This window comes from Salvelinus namaycush, chromosome 6, assembly GCF_016432855.1.
Source record: "Salvelinus namaycush isolate Seneca chromosome 6, SaNama_1.0, whole genome shotgun sequence".
Taxonomy (NCBI): domain Eukaryota; kingdom Metazoa; phylum Chordata; class Actinopteri; order Salmoniformes; family Salmonidae; genus Salvelinus; species Salvelinus namaycush.
In genome coordinates, this window is record NC_052312.1 from 9,782,623 (window position 1) to 9,809,998 (window position 27,376).

Below are 27,376 nucleotides of genomic sequence, written 5' to 3' on the forward strand. Positions count from 1 at the left end.
ACAGCTAACTGTATTACTTGAGGGTGTAGTACAACAACAGTAACAGCCAACTGTATTACTTGATGGTATAGTACAACAACAGTAACAGCTAACTGTATTACTTGAGGGTGTAGTACAACAACAGTAACAGCCAACTGTATTACTTGGTGTAGTACAACAACAGTAACAGCTAACTGTATTACTTGGTGGTGTAGTACAACACAAGCTATTGTTATGTTATTGTTATGTACTTTGAATTTGCTTCAACAAACACAGTACCAACCACCACTTCACCTTGTGGAGAACAAAGAATGTTGAGGAACACGTTATACAATGATTCAAATAATAGGGCATATCGGTTTTATCTCAGTGCAGATGTTCAAATCAGACATGAGACTTTCTTTCTGTTGGGTCATCAGGTTAATACTTTATTTGTTTGATTGTAGCGAAGAGGAGAGAGGAGAACAAGAGGAAAGAGTTAAAGAAACATGGAAGTAAACAAACAAGGGACTTTGGGAAAGCTGTGGCTACAAGCCTTTGTATCAAATCCAGAGACAACGTTATCAGGCAACATTAAAACATTTTATATTTGAAGAAGAAAGAAAACGATAACGTATTTGTGGACTCTAAAAACTATGGCACAGTATTTACCTAAACATACACAATACCAAACTGTTTAGCCACACCCCTAGAACTATGACCAGCTTCATAGCACACTAAACCACATGGTTTTTCTTCAAGTTATTTGCCATTTTGATCAATTCAGCCATATACCATTTACATTTCTTATGCCATAAAAAGGCACCTTGTCTGAAATCTGGAAGATCCTCACCATTTCAATACAGCTACGTTTAAATATATCAAAGCGGAGGCACAATTCATTTGAACTTACTAAACATACCGTAAATGTGTATATCATCACCAGAATTCAATCTTTATGTCTATTTGCAGGCGTTTGGTCAATGATTGATTGCCATGATGGCAAAACTATGGCATAAGAAATGTTTTTTACAAAACACAAATATGTCCATATAGTGAAATGGCCTCCGATAGGTATAGTATGGAGAGAGTCTTTACAGCTGGGTAGGGAGGGGGGGCTCTGGAACAAAACCACTGAAAAAGGCAACAAAAAAATACAGGAGGTCCCTATACCCCGAGGGATATGCTGCATAGAAGCAGATTTGTTTTGGTTTTCCTTTTTCACAGACACACACACACAGAGATGTGCACACACACACACACACACACACACACACACACACACACACACACACACACACACACACACACACACACACACACACACACACACACACACACACACACACACACACACACACACACGAGACGCACAAAAGGCTTGTAACCACACCCAAGTGGAGGCCGCAAGCCCCTGCGGTTGGTCACGCTGTGTTTTCGTCCTCCTGCCCGAAACTAACAGCGCAGCGGTGGCATCATACACACATACCCATTACACACTTCAAAGAGGTGTTGTAAAGTGTGTGTTTGTTTGGGGAGGAAGGGGGATAATTGGACAGCTCCCATACTGATTCTGAGAAATAAACGTGGCAGCTGCTCTTTTTGAGGGGGTTATACTCCGGAACAAATACAACCGAGACAAAACCGAGATTGAGAGCTGAGATAATGGGGGAAAAGGACAGGATGTGGAAGGAAAAAGAAACAAAGTTATGGGGAAGAGAAAGTGAGTGATTTTGGATACCTAGGAGGATATAAACTGTTAGGAAGCGAGTGTTGCTCATGCTTTAGTGGATACAGAACCCAAGTTTCTTGACTTTCCTAGGACTGTACAGTATATATGCATACCAGACTTCATAACGGCTCTTTACACATGTTATTTTTCAAGTCAGAAAAACTGAAATCCATCTACCTTTAATGCATTTTGTACTTCAATAACCTCTTGACTAAAATTACATTCATATTTATAAGTGTACTCAAACCCCCTTTTGCTGAATCCACTTTTGTCTAGCTAGCAAAAGGGGGTAGAAAAAGTTAAACAAATCAAAAAATGTAGTGTAACAGATAAATCACACAGAGAAAGACTCAGAACAGGAAAAAGTCCCACAGGATTCTGGGAAACTCAGAGCGGCACAGTGGATGCTGCTAAGCCCGGCCCTTCAACACCAGCTCTGTGGGAGACGATTACGTCACCTCTCGCTTCTCTACCCCAGAGCGTAGAAGGAGGGAGGAGAGGAGCTATTGGAACACAAAAAGCTGTCTGAGACAAGCAGACCTCAGTGTGGCGTGATCTTACTGCGTCGTCCGACTCCATTCGCCTTGTCCTTTTCTATCTCCTTTCAGTAGAGGGGGAGGGGTCTTTTTGATTCTACATCAAGATGTAGGAAGCTCCGTTGAGGGTACTGACCTAGGTGCGCCCTGGCCTCTGTGTTTCTCTTTTAATCTCTCTTAGGATCACAGGAATTGCCCTACCCTGATTCCATCTCTATGTATTTCCTTGTACACTCCCCCTCTCTTCAACACGGCCTAGCAAATAGAGTGGGTCTTTGGTGGACACCAGGGGGCATCAGGGGGAGGAAAAAGGCCACAAGAATAAAAAGGTTGACTGATTCTTGTTGTATTATTTTCAATCCTTGGAAGAAATGAGATGAGTACAAGGAGAACTGGAAGTGTATGGTCTACACTAGCCTATGATTGTCACCCAGTGGCCAGCTACAGTACATGTACATAACAGCTACAAGTGTCAAGTCTTCCCCCCCCCTTTTCTAGGAATGTTTTCCAGCTGTTATGCACAAGGTAAAAACTAACATGAACCTCGAAGCAGACCTGGACTGAAAGTCATCTGGCCACTATGGTCTTAGGTTAGTGACCTGGACTGAAAGTCATCTGGCCACTATGGTCTTAGGTTAGTGACCTGGACTGAAAGTCATCTGGCCACTATGGTCTTAGGTTAGTGACCTGGACTGAAAGTCATCTGGCCACTATGGTCTTAGGTTAGTGACCCGGACTGAAAGTCATCTGGCCACTATGGTCTTAGGTTAGTGACCTGGACTGAAAGTCATCTGGCCACTATGGTCTTAGGTTAGTGACCTGGACTGAAAGTCATCTGGCCACTATGGTCTTAGGTTAGTGACTCGGACTGACAGTCATCTGGCCACTATGGTCTTAGGTTAGTGACCCGGACTGAAAGTCATCTGGCCACTATGGTCTTAGGTTAGTGACCCGGACTGAAAGTCATCTGGCCACTATGGTCTTAGGTTAGTGACCTGGACTGAAAGTCATCTGGCCACTATGGTTACTGGAGGCAACATTAGCTCACAAGATCGGTAATTGACGCAAATACAGATTCTACTCCAGGCAAAAGGTTCGCTAGAGTTGCTGCTTTGTGAACTGGAAATAGAGGAATTCCTTCTAATGCTTCTATGCACTGACCTATAATGCCTAGTCCATCTAGTGTTAGAATGTTGCTAACACCTCAGAACCCCATGTAACGATCAGCACTCAGATGGCAGCCATACAGCCACACACACACATCCACACACACATCCACACACACATCCACGCCAAACAAGCAAAATCCCACCTCAGCGTGCACAAACAGAATTCCTACATACTGTGCATGTTACCTGCTCATATAAAGCTCTCACAGACACTTGGAGCACAAGTTTACTAAAGCAATCACACATATCACACACTCACACAGTGTATTTTAATGCTCCGACTCCCACTGTGTCGAATTATGTCCTTTTTGGCTGATCCCTTCTGTCCCTAAAACAAAGCCTCCCCTGTATTTATTATGCGGTCAACAGAATGGGAAGCGGACCGAAACAAATGATTCGCAAAACACACCCTGTTAGCTGTTGTTATTCTTATATTATAGATATTGTCATAACAAGTTTGAGAGGACAATTAATCAAGCTCTAGAACTATTACTACTGAAAGACGTGAGAACAGAAACCAGAGGTGAATGGGGAGAGCCAGAGGAAAGGAGAGGGGGATATCCGTCTCTAATGATGGATCTGTCTTTTTTCTCTCCTCCTCTTACTTCACTCCCCCACTTCCCATCATCCCTCCTCCTGATTCAACGCTTTGGCTCTGATCGCTACTTTACAAAAGAGAGGCAGGGGACTGTGCAAGTGTACTCACTACAAAGGAGCCGATGGCACCCTTCCTTCTCCACTACAGGGACTGGTCGTCCGCTTTGAAATATTCCTCAGATGTCGTTTCTTTATACACCTTCTACAACTTTCCGCTGCTGTTGTCCCGCTGTTTCTTGCTGCTACCGCCGCTGCTGTTGTAGAGGCTGGGGTTACCCACTAGGTGGTGTGGCGCCATGCCAGCGTAGGGACCAGCTGCAGCAGCGTAGTTGAAGAGGGCAGGGAGGAAGGGCAACGGCTCCACCTTCTCCCCCCCGGGGGCCATCATGTTCAAAGCCATGGGCAGGGTGGCCAGGTTGTAGGGGTAGGCCAGCAGCTGCGGCCCGTAAAGCAGGTGGTAGGGGTCGGGGTAGAATGGCAGTTTGGCAAGATCCCCGGTAGGCACCATCTTCCCCAGCGGCCCGAAGGCGAGTGGCCCCGTCGGGTAGGACATGAGCAGGTTGTCCTCCTGCTTCTTGCCAGAGTGGTAGCCACCCTGGACGATGAGGGGCAGCGGGTAGTCCTGCATGGGGTATCCCCTGGCAGTGACCTCCCCTCTGTGAGGGTCTCTCGATGGCGCTGGGGAGTGGTCCAGGGGCTCTTCCTCGGACGGTGGGGGGGCCCGGGGGAGCAGCAGGGCATGGGCAGAAGGGCGGTCGCTGCCACTAACCGACCCAGGGGGCAACTGAAATCTCTCGAGACCCTGTGTGCCACGCAGGGACTGGGCAACCTGTCGGTTGGCCTGCATCAGTAGGTCCATGGCAGTGGGGAAGCGGCGGGGAGACTTGGAGGGCCGCCTCTGCAAGGGTGGGCTGTTAATAGTAGTTTGAATTGGTGTGTGTATCGGGGATGGTGCGGGACTAATCGGCTCCTCTTTGGGTACCAGGAGGGTCCCCTCCATGTCTCTGGACTGCTCCTGTAGTGATGCTCCCCTTGACTGCTGAGCCCTCTCCATCTCCCTTTCTCTCTGCCTCTCCCTTCCCAGCTCTCTGTCCATCTCCCTCTCCCTCTGCTTCCTCCTTCCCAGCTCTCTGTCCATATCCCTCTCCCTCTGCTTCCTCCTTTCTAGCTCTCTGTCCATATCCCTTTCCCTCTGCCTCCCCCTTTCCAACTCTCTCTCCATATCCTGTTCCCTTTCCAGCTCTCTCTTCATCTCCCTCTCCCATTCTCTCTGCCTTTCCCTCTCCACCTCCCTCTCCCTGGCTAGAATCGAGGACATGGTCAGGTCTTGTGCTTGGTTGGGACTGGGGCTCCTGGACAAGGGTGGGACCCTGAGATCTTGGGCCACTGGTGAGTTCTTAAAACCAGCATGATGGAGGAGGCCCATCCCACATCCCTCCCTCAGTCCTTTTCCCACAATATCCCCCTCCTGCTTCACACCACAGACCCCTTGGAGGGGCAGTGTTGTCATGGCAACGGACAAAGGAGCAGCAGTATGGCTGATTCTCATCTGCAAGGTCGGGGGCATATTTGAAGAAGTGACAGGTGCAGGGCTGGTCCTCCTGTGGTTCTGCCCCTCCAGACTCCTCTTCCTGGGGGTCCGGTAGTCCAGACATTCAGCTCCGCTGCTCATGACCAGCACACCCTGGAGGGCCGAGGAGCAGCAGAGAGAGGGAGATGGTGTCGGCCGGTCGGCTGTGGGGATCTCTGGAGGGGGCTGAATAATCTGAGGACTGGGCTCTCTGTCAGGAATGGGAGTTGTGAGTTCATTAAGTTCTTTGAGTTCAAGGCCGCTGCACAGTGTTGGAGTTTGGTGCTCTGCTTTCACCTCGCTAGGCTGGCTCGCACACTGCAGCGGCTCTATGGCCTCGCTACTATGCTGTGTCTCTGGGATAGGGTAGCTGATAACTGGGACAGAGTGAACAACGGGAACATGGTCACTTGTGGTATCTACGTCTTTGCTAACAGTGCTAACTGTTGTCTCTGCTGCTGCTGCTGTTTTTGACTCTGTCTGCGTCTCCTCCTTTTCTCTCTCCGGGGAGCTGCTTAACTCGTGGCGCCTCACGTGGCGGTTTAGCGCTGAGGATGTCTTGCACACCTTATGGCACTGCGGACAGGTGTGTCTCGCCAACGACCTCCTGCTTAGGCGACTTGGACTTCCCTTCCCTAGTATAACCCTTTCTCTCGCCCTGTCTACCTCTGTTAACTCAGTCTCTGTCTCCATGCCCTCATCTCGTGACAGACACCCCGCTCGGGATGGCACAGACGAGGGGTTGGGGGCTTTGGGGTGCTGGGATCTCTGGTGGTCCTCTAGTTGGTCCCTGGAAGGGAAGGGGGCCCTACAGAGGAGGCACACAAACTCCAGCAGGTGGCTAAGCTCGTGTTTATCCCGCTTCCTGGAACTGGAGAACCAGCGGCCGCACGTATCGCACTCCGACGCACTCCCATCGGACCAGGGCCGGCATTTTGTGTCCATAGGGGGGACTGAGGTAGACAATGGGGGCTGGGGAGAGACCAGGGGAGGATCAGCGGGCTTAAGGTGGGCTTCCCCGATTTCTTCCTCCCCCTCTTTGTCCTTCTCTTTTGAAGGTATAGAGGAAGTACTGAACAATTCAGGTGCCTCTCCCTCCTCCTGCTCCATGTGATCTTTCACCTCCCCCACTTCCTGCTCCACCTCATCCATCTTTCCATCCTCCTCCTCTTGGTCCTCCTTATTCACATGGTCCATGAGTCTCTCTGCCCTCCTCATTAGCCGGAGGGAGCGTTTGTAATGGAGTTTGCGTTGCCAGTTCTTTGTTTTGTGGGCATGAGGGGCCTTCCTCTTGGGCTTGTATGAGTAGTAGGGCCTCCAGAGGTTGTCCTCATCGTCCTCACTCTCCCCCTGCTTGCGCACCTCCTGGCGGAAGTAGTACTCTCTGACCTTGCCCGTGGCTTTGGGGCTTTTCTTCCGGCTGTCCCCCTCTCCATTTTCTCTCTCTCCATCTCCTCCTCTCTCCCCCTCAGCTTCGACGCTAGAGCTGCGATGGGAGCGATGTTTGTGATGGTGGTGGTGGGAGTGGCGAGGTTCCTTGGAGTCATGTGGGGAGGAGTCCGTCCTTTTGGCTCTGGAAGGAGGGGGGCTCCTGTCCCTCTTGAGGTCCGTCTCGGAGATGCTGCGTTTGACCATGGCCTCCTCGCCTATCCGCACCGTGATCTGGCACAGCGGCCCAGCCCCTTTGCCCTCTGACCCTGTGGACGACTGTTTGGCTGAGGAGCTGTCACTCTTGCTGTGCCCCTTGCGGGACTTATGATGGGACCTACCTGTTTCTGATCTCCTCTCCCCTTCCTCTGTGGCATCTGAACTGTCCACTAATTTAGCTCTCTTCCTATGGCTCTCCGTACTTTCCCTGTGAATTTTAACAGGCTTTGTACTGACCTTGGGGAGTGTCTGGCTGTTGCTAACTTCAGGGGAGGGGCTGCTCAGGGGGCCTTTCCCGGCCCCAGAGGTGACCTGGTTGCTATGGACAATGACGGATGGCGCCACTGTGCCATGCACTATGACGGAGGGCTTGGAGTGGCCGTAAGTGATGACAGAGGACAAACCCAACTCTGGGCTACCGCTGACCTTTGGAGTTTTGACTTTGTTACGAACGGATGCCTTGGAGCTGCTGCCACAGCTATCTACCTGCTCTGACTCTGCCTCTCTGTCAGCTACTCTCCCTAAGGCCATACCTATTAGGGTGGGGGGCAGTGTGGGGATCTCTCCCTGCTCTAGGCCCACTGAGAGGGGGAAGCCGGCAGGGAACTCGTCAGGGTCAGGCTTCACACCCTTGGGTAGAGAGCAACTGATGAGGCTGTGAAGGTCCAGGGAGCCGGGCAGGCTGCAGTCCAGGGGCTGAGGCAAGGGGACGGCAGAGGGGTCAGACGGGGGCAGCAGCAGGCTGTTGGCCAGGGAGTCACTGTAGGTCTTGTAGGGTCTCTTCTGGGAACGCATGGGGAGCAGGCGGTAGAACTTGAGGGCGTTGACCTTCTGCTTGTAACCGCCGTTGACTGTCTTTTCGCTGGAGATGAGGCCCGGGCTGATGCCGTGGAAAGCCTTCTGGTGGGTCTTCAGGTTGTAGTACGTTGCGAAGGCCTCCCAGCAGAAGATGCACTGGTAGCGTCGCTCGCCCGTGTGCCACACCTCGTGCTTGGTGCGATACTCAGCCAGGGCGAACACCTTGTCGCAGAAGTGGCAGGGGTACTTGCGGCGCCACGAGTGCACGTTGGAGTGACGCTTGAGGCTGGACAGGGTCATGTAGGAGCGCTCGCACACCGAGCAGAAGTAGATGACGTGGCCGTCCACCACCTTGACGAAGTGGTCCTCATCCCCCACCAGCTCTGACACGTCGCCTTCATGCCGAACCAGGAGACCTCGCCCTTTTTTCCCTTTGCCAGGCTTCATATCCTCTTCACTTGCCCCCACAATCTGTCCTCCCTCCACCCTAACCTCCCCTTCCTCCAGGGGCTCCTCTTTGGCCAGGATGGGGAGAAGGGGGATGCTAGATGGGAGGGCCGGGTTCAGAGCGTGCGTGCAGGAGGCCTCGTGGGACTGCAGTCTCTTGTTGTGTATGAAGGCTTTGCCACAGTGCTGGCAGCTGAGGGCCCGGCCTCCACGGTGCAGCCGCATGTGGGCCGTGAGAGACAAGGCGGAGCTGAAGAGGCGGTGGCACACCCCGCATATCAGCTCCGGCTTGGGGCCATCTAGGGGGGTGGAGCAGGAGTGAGGAGGAAGAGTGAAAGACTCAGAGGGGTGAGGAAGAGGAGGAGAAAGGTGGAGGTTGGGCGGGCGTAGGTTTGTTCCAACTTGGGGGCTGCCCACCCTCCCACCTTTTTTCCCTGTTTTCTCCTTTCTGTCTGTGCCCCGCCCCCCCTGGCCCCGATAGGCCACGGTGCTCAGGTTGAACAGGATCTGTGCAGTCTTTGAGGGTGAGGCCGTGCCATTGGTCAGTCTGTGACCCTCCCCTGGGTAACCACTTAAAGGCCCATTGGAGGACCTGGGGGGGAACCTGTGGAACTGGGAGTCCAGACCGGCTTTGAAAAGAGGTGGGAGGGATTTGATGTCCTTTTTGACCAGTGCGGTAAGATCCATAGGAGAGGAAGAGGAGGAAGGGGAAGAGGAGTCGGAGGAAGAGGACGGGGAGCTGTCCCGCTGGGGGGGGTTAAAGGGCCGCCGTTTGTCTGTGGTGGTGGCATCCAGTTTCCACGCTGACCCCTCGTTGGACGCCTTGGAGGCCGAGAAGGGATGTCGGCGGCGGGGGTAGGATGTGGCTGAGGAGGGGCGGTGGTTGTGAACGGTGAGGGCGGCGGGCAGGGCGGCGCTGAGGGGGAAGCTGAGGGTGATCTTAGCGTTCTCGGGGCCGTCTGCCTCATCATTCATCAGCCCCTCCATCATGGCCTCCCCTCCTCGGCACTGCCTGCTTTTACCCTTCATCTGCCCTGGTTCCGCCTCCTCTTCTTCCTCAACCAGATTGGTCAAGATGGGCACCCTAAGGCTGAGGCCCGCCTCCGACAGACGCCTGGTCCCCTTGGAGCCCTGGCGGGCAACACGGGAGGAGTAGATGAAGTCAAGCAGGTTGGACAGCACACTGGACTGGAAGTTAGGCAGGTCCAGCTCAGCCCCCTGGATGAGCCTGGAAGAGGGGGTAGATGGCGGGTGGCTGCTGCCTAATACAGGAGTCGTAGGCGGTGGGGAAGACGTCGGCAGTAGCAGCTGGCGGAAGTACTGGCAGCAGGCGGCCAACTTGGCGTCGCTGGTGGCGATGAGGTTGACGTCACAGAAGAGGGTGGGCCCGGCAGGCAGGCGTTGCTCGTTCAGGCGTAGCAAGAAGAGGCCTGCGTGGAGGGGGTCCAACACCTCCAGCCAGGACACCATGACCGGCCCCCAAAACCTGAGAAATGACAAGAAGAGATGAGTGTTAAAGCTAGAATGGATCCCTGCATGCGAGTTTGTAAGTCGCTGTGGATAAGCACTACATTTGAATGTATTATACAAGAAAGAAAATACCCATTCCTATCCAAAAAGATTCCTTCATGATGCTAAGGAAATTATGCTAAGTAAATGATGCTAAGGAAATGATGCTAAGGAATTGATGCTAAGGAAATGATGCTAAGGAAATGCTTAAAGTTGCTTAAGAGCGCAACAAACGTCAACTGATGTTAAAATCCAAAAAGGAATGGCGAGAGCAGGGAAAGAGAGAAGAAGAAGGAATATGTGGCAATGCTGGTTTAGATTTCAGCACACAGAGACTGGAAAGAAATTCCAGGGATCCATCTTGGCTGTGTCACAACATTCACGTCGCCTAATTGGAAGGCGTTCAGATTTAATCAAGATTTAATCAAGATTCCCCTGGAATAGAGTGTTGACTTGCATCCCATAGCCCTGTGGACTTAAAACAAATAGGTCCCGTTTAACAGACATGGTGGGGGAAAAGGGCGGTGATTCTCATCACAGCCTGCTGGCCCATTCCTGGTAGTGGTCAGAATCTGCCGGCCATGACTCTAACCATTATTGGTGAAGGCAGAGGGAGAGAGAGAGGGAGGGAAGGAAAGTGGAAGCCAGGGAGAGAGGCAGGGAGGCAGGGTAGGGGAGGATAGTGGAGGAGGGGTGTTTTTCCGCCCGCTGCATCCGGTTCTGTCGCAGTTAAGCTCGAGAGGACGAGCAAAGATCGACGGGGCGCTTCCCATTTCCATTCTAATTCTAGCAGCGATTGCGGCAGATCCACTCGCCTGCTATCTATTCATACACGCCAGCTCGCAGATTCGCCTGCAATAGGCAATTTTATTGTAATGACTTATTTAGCACAGGCCGTTCTGTGGGGTCTGCAGATTGGGGAGATGGATGTTGAGGCCTTAATGATGCGACAAAAAGAAAAGTCCACAGTCATGCTTTTCTGCTTGTGTTTTCAAGCAGCAAGGCAGAAAGGCCTCTGTAAAATTCCACAGGCAGCCCTGAACAGGCAGAAACTAGGTCAGCACTGTTATTGCAGAGGGAAGAGGGAGAGAGAGAGAGGGAGAGAAAGGAAGAGAGAGGGCCAGGCTGGAAACAGGAACACACATACACACAGCACAGGCCGACGGAAAGGCAGATAGCGCACAGACAGACAGACACAAACACATCCCCATTGGCAGAAATGCACGCAGTCATATATACAGGCACCAGCAAGCACCCACAGCCACAAAAACAAACTACTGATGTAATGGGTGTAAAACTATACGTAAAACAATGGGGTGAAGCAGGGGCGCAATCCGCAACAGACAGAGAGTCTGTATAGGTGGAATGAACTGAATTACAGAACAGAATAAGAGGAGCTTTGAAGAGGATATAAAGGGGGAAAGGGACACGCCACCCATACACTGAAATGATACACAACGAAATACACAGTAAAGTCGCACAACTACGCTGCTAATCCCACTTGCTCTGTATTTACCCGGATATACAGGCAAACACAGTGACTATTTTGGCAATCTACCTCTATAGCCCTATTCGCACGAGACTAGTATTACTATAGAATGTCGGTTATGTAATTATTACTCCAGCACAAAACGGACGGGATTAGTTTTACCAAACTGCCCCTGTAAATCATTTTATTTTCTTCATTCAAAATTGACCGTTATGACAGAAGCCTGGAGACTCTTCAAATGTCTAGGGATAGCCTAATGACCTTCAGGTCAAAGATAGTCAGAATAATAATCAATATCAATAACAACCATGAACTAAGCTACGCAGACATTTAACTACCTGACGGATTTGGCAATTTATCAATTCCTTGGCACAATATCGTCCACTTCATCTTTAAAAAGAGAAGTACGGCACTAGGAAAGTTGATACATGACAAAACAGTTCATTCATCTGTAGGCTACGGGCATAGCACTTTGTTTTACGCATCAATTTGGACTAGTATTATCAGAGGACCTGGGAGTTTAGCAAAAAAACTCTCGGTTTTTAGGGCTGGAATAATAACTACATGCCAAGTAAAAATGACTGACATGGCAGATTCTGACGGGACTAAAATTACAAATGTGATGATTTGTGCTCATGCCCAGTAAAACATATCCCGTCCAAATACGGCTTAACTTCCCTCATACTGGACACAGAGACATAAAAGTTCATCTGACTCGGGGGAAGTAGATAAAAGACCTCATTGCCAAAATCCTGAAGTCTCCCTTTAAAGTAGATGTGTCTTCTTGAGAAATATGTGGATATGTTTACTGTGCAGTCTGCTCTGACAACACACTGTCACTTGTTATTAGTCCCGTGTGGCTCAGTTGGTAGCGCATTGAGCTTGCAAAACCAGAGTTGTGGGTTCGATTCCCATGAGGGACCAGTACGAAAAATGTATACACTCACTACAGCAAGTTGCTCCGGATAAGAGTGTCTGCTAAATGACAAAAAATGTAATTTAGAAGCCAGCTACTTGTAGGCGGACATGGTGTGAGGGCAAAAAAAGTCACGATTTCATCTGGTGTTTACGCCGCAAATGGGAAAATGTGTCTGCCGCCCTCTCTCTCTTCATCTTGCTGTGACGCACACAACTGCCTCTCCACAAACAGGCCCTGAACAACGGTCTGGCCAAGCGTGACGGGGAGATTTACACACACACACACAACACAATCACGCACCACGCGCATGCATACACACCCTCCCCCCTCACACACGCAAGCATCTGACCCTCAGTGTGCCAAGGACCCAGCCTCGCCCCCACAAAATACAGTGCCCTTCTGAAGCACAGTGTTCCGCACAAACAAACATGTCCGCCGAAGGATTGTACATCTATTTTCACCCACGGTGCTGCAAAAAAACAAAAACACAAAAAAACAGAACAGCAAGTGCAGGTACAGTTTGTGTGGCACAAATGACTGACTAAGCTACGTAGATGAACACAAGGCAGAATCACAACGTCAGCAAGAGGAAAAACAGAAATGCTACACTCGGGTCACAGTGACCATGCCACTATTAAAAGTACCTAGAGTCCTAATCAGTTAGTATGCAATGGCTCCGATCGCGTCTCCTTTATATGTACAGCTCAGCCATAGACTAGTTACTGCAAGAGACTGGTGGGTGGGTTTCAGCCAGCACGCGGGGGGGAAATGTGGGGGGCCGGATTGGAGTGTGTGGGGGGGTTTACTCGTTCCGCACTGTGAGCGAGTGGAGTGGGATTGTGGAAATAGGAAGGTGTCGGTTGGGTTCTCCCCAGTGTGAAACGGCCAGCAAGGGGGGCGCCAGTTGGGTCGTGAAAAGGGGGCTGTCGTTGGAGACAGAGAGGGAGAGACACTGAACTCTCCACAACCCCCCGGCCCAGAAAACATGGAGGAGCCAGCCAGATGGGGCAGAGGGAGGAGGAGGAGAAGAGGAGGGGAGGAAGGGAGGTTGGTATGGGTCGGGGAGTGGTTCAGAGGAGTGGTGGGTGGAGATAGGAGGGGTGGAGAGAGGAGGGGTGGAAGGGTAGATAGTGTAACTTCAAACACATCTCTTCCTGGTCCAGATTTCATGGTTTCCTTGTCTTTCAGATCCTGCTCAGCGTGTCAACATGGCCCCCCCTCCCCCCTCAGTGTAATCTGTGGTATCGCTACAATTTGGCATGCCACTCCACGCACCAGCGAGCCTGTCCCATGTTAAAACGCCACACTCCATGGTCCGTTAGCTCTCAACCCGGCACATAATTATCATCATTCTGACCCCTGTAATAGAGAATGGAAACACAACACCCACTGACCTTTTTGGGGTAATTTCCCCAAAACCATTTTCAATTTTGCACACAGTCCCTCTGAAGATACAGTGCAGGTCCGATAGGTGTGTGCAGCGTAAAACAATACAACTTTATTGTCCACAGTTACAGCGAACAACGGAAATGTGTCTTCTGCTCTCTTCATTTCTCAACCGTACGACTAGAGTGCATCACCCAGCAAAGGGACAAATCCTGACTTTATAGATGCATACATAACTCAAACTTCTGGCCAAATCATACTTGTGCGGAAGTCATTCATATCAACAAGAGATTTATGCGTAACATTGCACGCTGAAATCTCAATTTCAGAATTGGACAATTGGAATGGCTTAAGTGGAAATTGTACGCAAAACCAACATTGCCAGGGTATTCAAGTCTTCCATTGGATGCCATTGACATAGTCTAGCCAGTATACAAACAACAAGTCAAACAGAAAACTGTTGGCTGGAAATTCATCAACTGCCACTGGCGCTAAGCAACGAGGCTCCCTATAACTCCTGACCTCTGACCCCTAAAGCCCGTGGCATTGTAGGTCATATTTCCCATACAGTGAAGGCAGAGGCTTGGTGGCCATGGTGACCAGGAATGTGGAAATATTTGGCAGAGGGACTGTTGTTTTGGAAAAAGAAAGCAGGGTTGGTTAGGGAAACAACAATGGGTTTGTGATGTTAAAATGCCCTCCAAGGCTTAGCAAGAACCTCCTTCCGCTTCCAAAATAACAACCTGGCACTAGAAGGATATTTTGATGACACACCAAAGAACAGACAGGAGAGACGAGAATAATTTAACCTCGGCGCTAGATTCGCTATCAGGGACGTGTATGTGCAAGTTTTTCACCAACTCCTTGTGTCATTTTGGGAGTTAAGTTGGCTGACCAGTCACAGTGAGAAAAGGTTTCCCTAAAACACAGAGCCCATGTCATGCTCACGTCTACCGCCTTGCTCTGACACACATTAGCTAGACCCCCCAATCTGGAGTGTTTCATGCAGATGCGAAAGACGCAGAGATTTTTTAAGTTTCATCACAATCTCTGAACGAGTCATCGCTCCTGAAAAAGAACTGCGTGGTACGCCAGCGAGACCGAGGAGGAGGAGGGAGACAAGGCCTCTTATTGGCACCACACACACACAGTACACACACACACACAGTACACAGACACACACAGTACACAGATACACACACCAACCCTTACACACACTTAAAACAAATATTACATTTCTCCTGACATACAAAACAACCAGGCAATGGCGTGACTGAGAAAAACAAGCAGACGAAAAAGAGAGAGAAACATATCAGCCTCCCTTTCACTGCTAGGCAAGCACACAACAAGACAACGTACCTCGGAAAACCTCCTGCTGCATCTCTGCTGCGATGTGTTCTCCCTCTCTCTCTTGCTCGCTCTATCCGCTCTCTCCCTCGGTCTGTGTGAGCGTGCGTCTGCGTGAGTGTGTGTGTGTGAGAGAGTGCAGGCAAGGAGAGACGGCGCACACACAGGCAGCAGTGTGTAAAGACAGAGGGCAGGAGCGACTCTCACACTCTGTCTCTCTCGGTCTCTCTCGCTCGCTCTCTCTCTCGCTCGCTCCCCCTCGCTCTCTCTCCCCCTCGCTCTCTCTCTCTCACTTGCTCCACTCTCTCTCACTTGCTCCACTCTCTCTCACTTGCTCCACTCTCTCTCACTTGCTCCACTCTCTCTCACTTGCTCCACTCTCTCTCACTTGCTCCACTCTCTCTCACTTGCTCCACTCTCTCTCACCTGCTCCACTCTCTCTCACTTCAGTTGTGCACATGATTCTCAGTATTTTTGCCTTTTTTTTCCAGCAAGTGAATTCCCCCCCACACCCGAATCCAATCCTCTTTTTATTTGGAAGTGTTGTTCTCCAACCACACACACAGACACACTACTTTATATACACAAAGCCCGGCAAGATAGGGAGGGCGAGAGAGAGAGAGAGAGAGAGAAAGGCAGAGGACGCCATTTAAGCAGTTTGTTACGAGCACTGCCAGTCCCCAAAATGGCTGAAAACAAACAGGAGCGATGCCAACAAAAAAAAAAAACCTGGGCACTAGGAGAGAGAGAGAGAGAGAGAGAGAGAGAGAGAGAGAGAGAGAGAGAGAGAGAGAGAGAGAGAGAGAGAGAGAGAGAGAAAGAAAGAAAGAAAGAAAGAAAGAGAGGGGGGAGGGGGGAGAAAGAGAGAAGACTACAGACAATAGTTGGTTGGCCGATGGAAGTGAAGTTGCCGGAAAGAGGGAAGCAGAGATCAAAGAGAGTTCGAGAGAGTGAAGGGGTGGGGGAGAGAGAGAGAGAGAGAGGTGGGGGGAGAGAGAGAGAGAGAGAGAGAGAGAGAGAGAGAGAGAGAGAGAGAGAGAGAGAGAGAGAGAGAATGGCAGAGAGAGAATGGCAGGGACACACTGTCTTTGTTTTTATTGCCTCTGTTAAAAGGGTTCAAGTTTATGGGGAGCGAGTGATGGCGAAAAAGTCAGGTGTGTGTTTGGGGTTCACTGCGAGTGACCCTAAGTCCAACTCCACCCTGCTCTGCTGTACGATCGATTGGTTGACTGACAGTCAAAAGACATCTGCGTGGCCTTGACATGTTTTTTATGTCAAAATGATAACATCTTCCCTTGCCGTTGTCAGAACGTCTTCGAAACATCAGGGTCGCATTCACTAGAAACCAAACGGAAGAATACGAAGCGGGGAGGAACTACCTCAACTTGTCCAACAACAAACTCATTTCCGTTGTAATAAGTTTTGCTACGGTGTGCATTAGTGAATATACCCTTGGTTTGACAAACTCACACACAAATGGGAACCATTCAAAAACGGTGTGAATCTTATGTTCTGGGGGGGGGGGGGGTAGAGCGAGAAAGAGGGGTAGTGAGGGAGAGAGAGAGCTATATTGCATGCTCCAGATTATTTTATACTAATAGAATTGCTCAGAGAATGAGATTTTCTTTAACAAGTAATTATTGTTAAATTATTGGCAACCCTGTTTTCAGTACTCCAGGACCTTACCCTTGCGAGGATAATGACACAGCCTTTTTCTAAAATTAAAACCACAGGTTTTCAATGGGGTTCAAGTCTGGAGACTGATGGTGGTCAATTAACCATTTCTTTGTGGATTATGGGTTATTGTCTTGCTGGAAGATTCACTTGTGGCCAAGTGTCAGCCTCCTGGCAGAGGCAACCAGGTTTTTGGCTAAAATATCCTGGTACTTGGTAAACTTCATAATGCCATTGACCTTAAAGAGATTCTCCGGTACTTTTGTATGCTTTTTAGCCAGTAGTTCTGAAGGTAAAGCTCACGAGCCAAAAGTGGTCTCCGAAAACTGCGTATTAGGTCACATACAGTGATCTCTAAAAGTAATGTGACAGTGACCATTTTTGTTGTTTTGGCTCTGTACTCCAGCACTTGGAATTTGAAATGATACAATGACTATGAGGTTAAAGTGCAGACTGTCAGCTTTAATTTGAGGACATTTTAAATCAACATTGGGTGAACCGTTTGGAAATTACAGCAGTTTTTGTACATAGTCCCCACTTGTGCATTAAAGTAGTCAAACGTTTAGTATTTGGTCCCATATTCCTAGTACACAGTGATTACATCACGCTTGTGACGCTACAAACTTGTTGGATGCATTTGCTGTTTGTTTTGGTTGTGTTCAGATGATTTTGTGCCCAAAAGAAATTAATGGTAAATGATGTATTGTGTAATTATTGTCACTTATTGTAAATAATAATGTTTCTAAAAACTTCTACATTAATGTGGATGCTACCATGATTACGGATAGTCCTGAATGAACCGTGAATAATGATGAGTAAGAAAGTTAGACACACAAATATCATACCCCTATGACACGCTAACCTCTCACCATTACAATAACAGGGAGGTTAGCATTTTTTGGGAGATATGATATTTGTGCGTCTGTAACTTTCTCAATCACCATTATTCATGCCTCTCTGAATTATTAAACAGACTTCATGTCTGTGACAGAGACACGCCTATGTAGTGAATTGTGCATAGGCATATCAAATTTGTCACTGTCTGAAGAGTCACAATGACAGTTCAAAGAGGCAAAGGTTATTTTAAAGGCTGTATACATTATATAGGTGTGTAGGGGGTTACTGGTGGGTTTATTAGCTGCATGCGGGTTGCGTGTGCAATCCGGCAGTGGCCATGTTTATTTGTTTTATGGCAACTTTGTGTGAAGTACATATGTTAGACTAAAGGCTTCACGGACAACATGTTCGGATAATGTGCTGTTTTACTTTTTGCTAATCTGAGACTGTGAATGTTGTGTATTTTGTGGAATTGCATTAGTGGTGACACTGGTTTACTCATCTAATATGTATATACTGTATTCTACACTATCTATTGCATCTTAGCCTATGCCGCTCTGAAATTGCTCATCCATATATTTATATATTCTTATTCCATTCCTTACTTAGATTTGTGTGTATTAGGTAGTTGTTGTGGAATTGTTAGATATTACTTGTTAGATACTGCTGCACTGTCGGAACTAGAAGCATAAGCATTTTGCTACGCTCACAATAACATCTGCTAACCATGTGTACGTGACCAATACAATATGATTTGGGGGGAAATGTAATTTCCCGGGTCTTCTCATTTTATTTTTTCAGGAAATGTGAAGAGTGTTCCCGGGACAGTCCCGAGATCCCAGTTACCCATGTGATTCCCTAGTGCACATACACTATATGTACAAAAGTAAGTGGGCACGCCTTCAAATTAGTGGATTTGGATATTTCAGCCACACCCGTTGCTGTCAGGTGCATAAAAATCAAGCACACGCCCATGCAATCTCCATAGACAAACATTGACAGTAGAATGGCCTTACTGAAAAGCTCAGTGACTTTCAACATGGAATCGTCATAGGACGGCATGCCACCTTTCCAACAAGTCAGTTTGTCAAATGTCTGCCCTGCTAGAGCTGCCCCGGTAAATTGTAAGTGCTGTTACTGTAAAGTGGACACGTCAAGAAGCATCACTGACTTAACTGTGAAGTGGTAGGCCACAAAAGCTCACAGAATGGGACTGCCAAGTGCTGAAATGCGTAGAGCGTAAAAATCTCCTGTTCTCGGGTTGCAACACTCACTTCCGAGCTCCAAACTACCTCTGGAAGCAACATTTGCACAAGTACTGTTCGTCAGGAGCTTAATGAAATGGGTTTCCATGGCCGAGCAGCAGCACACAAGCCTAAGATCACCATACAAAATGCCAAGTTGACTGGAGCAGTGTAAAGCTTGCCGTCACTGGACTCTGGAGCAGTGGAAACGCGTTCTCTGGAGTGATGAATCACGCTTCAACATCTAGCAGTCCGACGGACGAATCTGGGTTTGGCAGATGCCAGGAGAACGCTTCCTGTCCGAATGCATAGTGCCAACTGTAAAGTTAGGAGGAATAATGGTCTGAGGCTGTTTTTCATGGTTCGTGCTGGGCCCCTTAGCTCCAGTGACGGTTAATCTTAATGCTTCAGCATTACAAAGACATTCTAGACAACAGTTTGGGGAAGGCCATTTCCTGTTTCAGCATGACGATGCCCCCGTGCACAAAGCGAGGTCAATACAGAAATGGTTTGTCGAGATCGGTTTGGAAGAACTTGACTGGCATGCACAGAGACCTGACCTCAACCCCATCGAACACCTTTGGGATGAATTGGAACGCCGACTGCGAGCCAGGCCTAATCACTCAACATCAGTGCCCAACCCCACTAATGCTCTTCTGGCTGAATGGAAGCAAGTCCTCGCAGCAATGTTCCAACATCTAGTGGAAAGCCTTCCCAGAAGAGTGGAGGCTGTTATAGCAGCAAAGGGGGGGGGGGGGCAACTATATTAATGTCCATGATTTTGGAATGAGATGTTCGACGAACAGGTGTCCACATACTTTTTGTAATGTAGTGTATGTGTACATCAATGCTCTCTCTCTTGCTCTGCTGTGTGTCACTCAAATGGCAAGTTAAATAAAGGTTAAATAAATAAAAAGGGGCTGAAGCTCATTGGCTAGGACTTGAATTGCTAGGGGGCTGGCCCGTGTGGGGGAAATTTAGGGAAAATGGTGCAACACATCTTCCAGAAAAACAGTCGCTTTCAAACTAGGGATTTTGTTGCTAATTGAGGTAAAACAGTAATTCTGCTCATAGATTATGCATGTATGAACGACACATTGATACATCCAGCCTAAAGCTGAAGGTTAAAAAAATACTTAGTAGTCACCAAAGTTCAGGAGCATGTCTTCAACAAGGGCCCCAGGACTAGTGGAAGCAAAATAGCCCCATAACATCAAAGATGCACCACCATGTTTTACCGTTGGTATGAGGTATTTTTCTGCATATGCTTCTGTTTTTTCTGATGCCAAACCCACCACTGGTGTGCGTGGCCAAAGAGCTCTACTTTTACGTCATCTGGCCATAGCACCGTCTGAGGGGTATACTACGAAGCAAGCTACATCTACTCAGGGTTTTCTAAAGCTAGACAGCTTCAGTTTGCTTCACATTCCAGCTCAGGCTTCATCCGATGGTGGATATTGTTCATCCGCCTGCCGCTAACTCTAGCAGGTTTGTAACTGCGCGTGGACAATTCAGTGCCACATTTTCATTTTTGCCCAAATCAAAACGAAAGAAAAGTTATCTTCCAAATTCAGGAGGCTATGGTGTGAAATGAACTTTAAGGAGTGCAGTCTTTATTTTAGTACTTGTGTGCTTATCGATGCAGAAGCACCGTTATCCCACTCTTAACGATAAAATAATTGTATTAAGTCATACAAAAGTTTTACTCTGCATGTAGTTTAAACTGTCGTTACTAAATGTGTATTTTGATCAGTATAAAAATAAAAATGTGAACACAAAACACATTTGATTAATAAACAATTTAATCAGTTGTCTTCCTCAATTTTAACCCAAGCACTAATCAAAATCCACAAAGAAATGGTTAATTGACCACAAAAATCAACATTTTGCAATGGTCATCTCAGTCTCCGGGCTTGAAGAGAGCAGACGATGGATATCAGGGATCTGGGACGATTCTGTATGGAGGAATGGTCCAAGATACCTCCCAACGTGTTCTCCAATCTCACAAAACATTTGAGAAAAAGGCTCAGTGACGTTTTCTTCGCAAGGGGAGTGTGCAGGAGTATTGAAAACGGGTGCCAATAACTTGAGCCCTATGTTTGAGATTTTTTTTTATATTACTTGTTAAACAAAATCTCTTTCTCTGAGCAATTGTATTAGTATAAAAATAATATAACTTCTCAATTGTATTGAGCGTACAATACAGCTCAGTATTTGTATTATTTATTATATATGGTTTTTTTTGCTCATCTTTATCAAGGGTGCCAATAATTATGGACCTGACTGTATACCAGCACACTTGTCTCCATGGGAACGGTGCTGGGATTGGGTGATGCTGCTGTAACCTCTCCAGCTCTTCAAGGAACTTTGTTGCTTTTCTCTCCCCTCCAATACAGCCTTTCACCAATGGAGAGAGAGAGTCGGTAGGTGACAGAGTATGAGTGTGCTTGCGACAGGGAAAGTGTGTGTGTTTTTCACATAAAGTGGTGAGTGTGTGTGATTTGGGGGTTGGGTAATTGCAGCTGTTGGCGGTAATTATAGTGAGGGGTGTGCACACATGCTCACGTTACTGGAGTGTGGCTGACCAGTCCCACGAGTGTTTGCCCTGTCTTGTTGCAGTGGCGGCCGGCCACAAACTCTGTATTCAGAGGGAGTCCCGTCGTCCAGCCGTCCCTATTCATGGGCGTTTGCCCAAACGTGATCATATCTTTTCATGCTGTGCTACAAAGCGACACACACATCTGAATACACAAAGATGGAAGCGCCAAGGCAGCCATCTTGCTGGAAAACCCGAGCCATTATGGAGTGATACTTTCGGTCGAAGAGTTTAGAACGAGTTTCATTGTAAAACCATTCACCATTCATTTAGTTTTAGAAACTCGTGCCCAACTACACAAAAGCAGTCTTGAAGTAAGTGTGTTGAAAACAGTACAAGAAAAAATACCTTTTGGCCGTTTTGCTGGGCAATCTATATGGAGTGTGCGACTATATTTATTTATTTTTATAGTTTACAATCTATAAACACAACATAAATATATTTTCTCGAAATGTATCATGGTTATTGTCACGTTTGACAGAAAGATTGAAAAATAGGGACCTGAAAAGCATTAAATAATTTCAACAGTGCAATTGATTTCAACAGTGAGCGGACATCATACATTTAACTGCACGTGACTTTGTATTCAATAGAATCCGGTCTCTACAGTATCTGTCATGAGTCCTGCTTGAAACCGCCAGTACTGTGGCTGATACTGATACCGAGGAGGCTACTACTGCATTTCAATGTATTTGACTAGCAGTCTTGAATTCATGGCGGAAGCCTAGAGAAGAACTAGAACCAAAACTACCCCTAAAGAGACAAACCTGCTGAAATGGGATGTCCAGAGATGTTTACCTCAGGTTAAAAGGCCAGGGGTCATCTTAAATGGGAACAGGAAGTGAGTCGCCCCACGAAGGGGTCAGGTTGGCGAGCATTCACTCTGGCCAGCAGACAGAAAAAAATTATTAGAAAATCAATTACACATGCATACTTACATGGGCAACACTTGCACACCCACAAACATGCAGAATTGCATGCAAGCAACTTTGCAAAAGCACACACACATTTTGGAACTCTTCAACGCACACACAAATACATACTATTGCATAATGGCACATGATTTACAGCACACATCATGTCTGTCACATGATTACCTGCATCAATTTGGCAGATGCCCCAAACCAGCAACGTGATTGAACATGCAGCATGTCACAGCGGATTAGGGTGGCATGCCTTCTGTCTGCGCAACCACAGCTAGTGTTGAGTCACACAACGTGCGCCAGTGAAGAAGGGAAATTAAAACTGAACAACACTGAACGGCGGTGACTAGTGGATAGTGATTTAGTTTAATATGGAGGTGACTAGTGGATAGTGATTCAGTTTAGGTTAATACGGAGGTGACTACTGGATAGTGATTCAGTTTAGTGTAATACGGAGGTGACTAGTGGATAGTGATTTAGCTTAGTTTAATACGGAAGTGACTAGTGGATAGTGATTTAGTTTAATACAGAGGTGACTAGTGGACAATGATTTAGTTTAGTTTAATACAGAGGTGACTAGTGGATAGTGATTTAGCTTAGTTTAATACGGAAGTGACTAGTGGATAGTGATTCAGTTTAGTTTAATACAGAGGTGACTAGTAGACAGTGATTTAGTTTAGTTTAATACAGAGGTGACTAGTAGACAGTGATTTAGTTTAGTTTAATACAGAGGTGACTAGTGGACAGTGATTTAGTGTAATACGGAGGTGACTAGTGGATAGTGATTTAGCTTAGTTTAATACGGAAGTGACTAGTGGATAGTAATTTAGTTTAGTTTAATACAGAGGTGACTAGTGGACAGTGATTTAGTTAAGTTTAATACAGAGGTGACTAGTGGATAGTGATTTAGCTTAGTTTAATACGGAGGTGACTAGTGGATAGTGATTTAGCTTAGTTTAATACAGAGGTGACTAGTGGATAGTGATTTAGCTTAGTTTAATACGGAGGTGACTAGTGGATAGTGATTTAGTTTAATACAGAGGTGACTAGTGGATAATGATTCAGTTTGGTTTAATACAGAGGTGACTAGTGGATAGTGATTTAGTTTAGTTTAATACAGAGGTGACTAGTGGACAGGGATTTAGTTTAATTTAATACGGAGATGACTAGTGGATAATGATTCAGTTTGGTTTAATACAGAGGTGACTAGTGGACAGTGATTTAGTTTAGTTTAATACAGAGGTGACTAGTGGATAGCGATTTAGGTTAGTTTAATTTGGAGGTGAATAGTCGATAGCGATTTAGTTTAATTTGGAGGTGCAAAGTGGACATTGATTTAGTTTAATATGGAGGTGACTAGTGGATAGTGATTTAAATGAATATACAACCAAGAGCAAACCTAAAACACATGGTTGCTTCGAGGGGAAAGGAAAGGAGAGGAGGAGAAGGGAACAGGAAAGGAGAGTAGGAAAAGCGAACAGGAAAGGAGAGGAAGAGAAGGGGAAAGGATAGGAAGACAAGGGGAAAGGAAATGAGAGGAAGAGAAGGGGAAAGGAACGGAGAGGAAGAGAAGGGGAAAGGATGAGAAGGGAAAAGGAAAGGAGAGGAGGGAAAGGAAAGGAGGGGAGGAGAAGGGGAAAGGAAAGGAAAGGGAACACCTCTAAAAGAGACTGGAAAAGATTGGTGGAAAATCATCTGGGAGGGGTGACTGATATGGTTTGTGGTGGTGGTGGTGTTGGTGAGGAGGAGGAGGAGGAGGAGGGAGAAGGGGGGGGGATTTTCCACTGCCAGGGAAAGAACGGCTAAATCAAATTAATTAGCTTCTTCATCTCCAGGCAGCTACTCAGGCATGCTGTACTGGCAAAGAGAGGGAGAAGGAGAGTGTACACAAGAGAGAGTGTAGAGAACTTGGTGGAGGAGTGAAGAGCCTGTTATATGTGCTCGATTCAGGAGAGCTGGGAGGGTGGGGGCAGTGGAGCGGCGGTATTGGTGAGGGAGGAGTGGGGCATAATTATCTTATAAGCAGGAGAGGAGGGTTGATTTGCTGGTGTTCAGCGGCGAGTAGGAAGTAGCTGTGCGTTGACTGTGTGGCGGGCGGACCTTTAGTGCTGCAATCCGGGTTTATGATACTTCCTGTTCCTAAAACGGCATACTTTTTCAGAGCGCTGTCAACACCCCAGCTCTTCCGCAATGCCTCTTTAAATAGCAGGCACACCTCAATTTGACACCGAAAAAAGAGAATGGATGTGAGGAACAGAAAAAGAAAGAGAAAGGGAGCATGTGAGGGAAAGCGGGGAGTGACTAAATCAAATCATTCCCCAGTGATAAAAAAAAGGACAAACACTATGATAATATCGTTGACATCGGGAGAAAGAGAGCGAGAAAGAAAGAGGCAGATGGTCAGAGGCGGTGGCGTCATGCCAGAGAAAACATAACAGAGGCAGAGCAAAAAAACAGAGAGAGAAAACAGTGGTTGGGCAAGGGGAGAGTCCGTGCAGCCAGCATCTGGTAGTCTCTACAGCTCAGTATGAGAGAGGGAGGGGGAGGCAGAGAAGAGATGGAGAGAGAATATGGGTGAAGGGAGGAGGTATGGGAGAGAGTGACAGAGGGAGGAAGAACATAAGAGAGAGGGAGAAGAAGAGAGAATAAAGGACAGGGGAGGCAGTGAGGGAGAGGGGAGGTGGTGCGGGTGTGAGCGAGGCAGCAAAAAAGGGGAGAGGTAAATAGAATTAGGAAAAGGGCAGGGCGTGAAGGATAGACAGACCAAGAGAGGGAAGGGGAGATGCCCGGAGTCAGAGGCAGTCCTCTGGGGGAGTATAGGAGGACTCAACCGTGCTGCTTGTGCCAGACTTTGTCGCACCGCACAGAGCCCAGATTAACACTAAACCGATTGTGACGGGAGGTGGGATCAAGTGCAATTAATTTAGCACCTCAGATAGTTCCGGAAAAGAAAGAGGCTCCATAAGCCTTCACACAATGGAACATCACTTGTGTGAATCTCGTCCAAAAGCTCTCCGTGCCTCCTGTAAGAAGACAAAGTGTTCCCTCAGACTTGGATTCTTAAATATCAAAGCATCTTAAATTACTAGCATGTTTGCCAAACGACGCAAGAATCACTATAAAAAAATGCCTACGTGAGACAGTTGGATCTGATGGGTGGATGCTTAGGGATGTCTAAAAGAGAGCCACTTGGTGACATCATCAAAACAAACAGTAAAGGAGACAGGACATTCCCTGGGCTCCCTGTGAAGGTCTGGGACGCCTTTCAAGAGAACAGCTCGCTTGTTCAGTTTATATTTGTTAAACAAGCAAGAGCGTGCCTCTTACTAAACGTCATGATCCATTTTATTACGAAACAGCGGGCCAGTGTATATAAACTGAAACGTCGTAATTTATTTTTATGGAGTTGGAAGCTAAACATTTATGCTTGACCAATTAGTCTGTTAGGTACTAATATTATCAGAATGGGCTGAATCCGAACTTAAATTTCTCTTTTGATCATGTGATTAGACACGGGGTGTAATTCAATAATTGCGGATACTGAATTTCCACAAGGCGCCTTCAGAAGTGATTTGCACAGCAACGTGTCCTGAATGAAAGGAATTCACAATTGATTAAGAAACCGCAGTCCCATGTTGTGACCCGGTCAGGTGGCCTACTGATGTCAAACCTGGCTGAGAAGTCATCAGGCACATGTAACAGGGCTGACCAATCAAGTGCGAATAAACAGTGAGTATTAAGTCAATGACCTGATAGAACCACATTTACCTATGGTATTACATAGTATGTAATCTCATGTGTTTAGTTAAGATGCTTTATGCGTACCTTTAAAGTGTGGCAGACAAAGACAAGAATACACACACATAGCAAACCAAGCCCAATAGTTAGTAATAGGCCTGCACTACAGGTGCATGTGTACCTGGGACATCGGAGGTAAAGGCAGGAATAAAAAGCTACATAATCTAACACTCCCTCCCCACTATTTCCTCCGGCTCTTAGCCTACCTTCCGTCGGAGACGTTTAAACAGGGGTCCAGAATCTCGGAGTCAAAATGGAGTCATTTCTATCTCCTCCCCTGCTGTTCCTGGGTCCCTCCCTATCTCTAAACGTCCCTCCCTCCCTCACTGTGCTACAGAGGACTCCCTCTCTTACTCACCCAGCTCTGTCGCTGGCTCGCACGCTCACATATTGCCAGGCAAACACTGAAAACGAGAACTCCTTCTGGACAAGGGTAATTTTAAGCCCTTCAATGAATATAACACACAAAAACCAAGTACGCTCATGTACGTCACCCATCCCACTGAGGACACTAGTCTAAAATTTGAAGTGTTACACACACCCACAAATGACATACTCACAGATCAGTATTCACATGGTAGATTAGTCACCCTCTCTAGGAAAATAAGTCACAATTTACAACTCAGTCACAGAGTGATAAGGTCCATAATCTGGGCCTATGTGGCTCAACATAAAATGTGAACTAAGATAGGCCTATACCATATGAGAAAGACATTAGAATCCATTGACAACTTTAGGACCATGCAAGAGGGGTGGTGCTAATGAACCAACATTAACAGAGTATTTTGGACCAGGTTACCTGTTTTGAATAAGCATTATATACATATACTAAGCTGTTGGCATAATACAGTATATTAGACCAGGTTACCTGTTTTGAATGTAGGCAGAATAGGTATTACATTCATATACTATGCTGTTGGCACACAGCTGTTAAGGCCGTCACTTACCCATGCACCAGTGTCTTGTTGCCAGTAGGAGGCTGAGAGCAGGCAGGGGACATTTCCGCATATGAACTGTTGTTGCGCAATTCCATTACAAAGCATGCCATTGGCATCATAGACCATAAGGGGGAGCCAAAAGACTCATAATGGTTTGTTTGTATAACAGTACAGTGGTAGCCTTTTACAGCGCCTTCAGAAAGTATTCACATCCCTTGACTTTTTTCACGTTGTTACAGCTTGAATTTAAAATTGATTAAAT

General features: G+C 47.3%; 1 protein-coding gene across 3 annotated transcripts; it reads right to left on the reverse strand.

The window, feature by feature from the left end:
- Nucleotides 1–382: 382 nt before the first annotated feature.
- Nucleotides 383–26,459, reverse strand: LOC120049606 (zinc finger and BTB domain-containing protein 38-like). 3 transcript variants are annotated; one of them, XR_005477123.1, is made up of 3 exons: nt 15,117–15,352; nt 2,826–9,940; nt 383–2,781 (listed from the first exon to the last, which is right to left on the reverse strand). XR_005477123.1 is itself a non-coding variant. In XM_038995909.1 (2 exons), exon 2 carries the CDS (start codon nt 9,922–9,924, stop codon nt 4,195–4,197), a length of 5,730 nt encoding a protein of 1,909 aa, XP_038851837.1. In that variant the 5' UTR covers nt 9,925–9,940; nt 26,383–26,459; the 3' UTR covers nt 383–4,194. The 3 variants fall into 3 exon arrangements, 2 of the variants coding, with proteins under 2 accessions (XP_038851837.1, XP_038851835.1); XM_038995909.1 differs by lacking the exon at nt 15,117–15,352 and adding an exon at nt 26,383–26,459 and having other exon boundaries at nt 383–9,940; XM_038995907.1 differs by having other exon boundaries at nt 383–9,940.
- Nucleotides 26,460–27,376: the final 917 nt, after the last annotated feature.

What these genes read in the sequence shown, in the direction of transcription:
- LOC120049606 (XM_038995909.1), bottom strand. Translation starts at nt 9,924, where the DNA reads ATGGTGTCCTGGCTGGAGGTGTTGGACCCCCTCCACGCAGGCCTCTTC.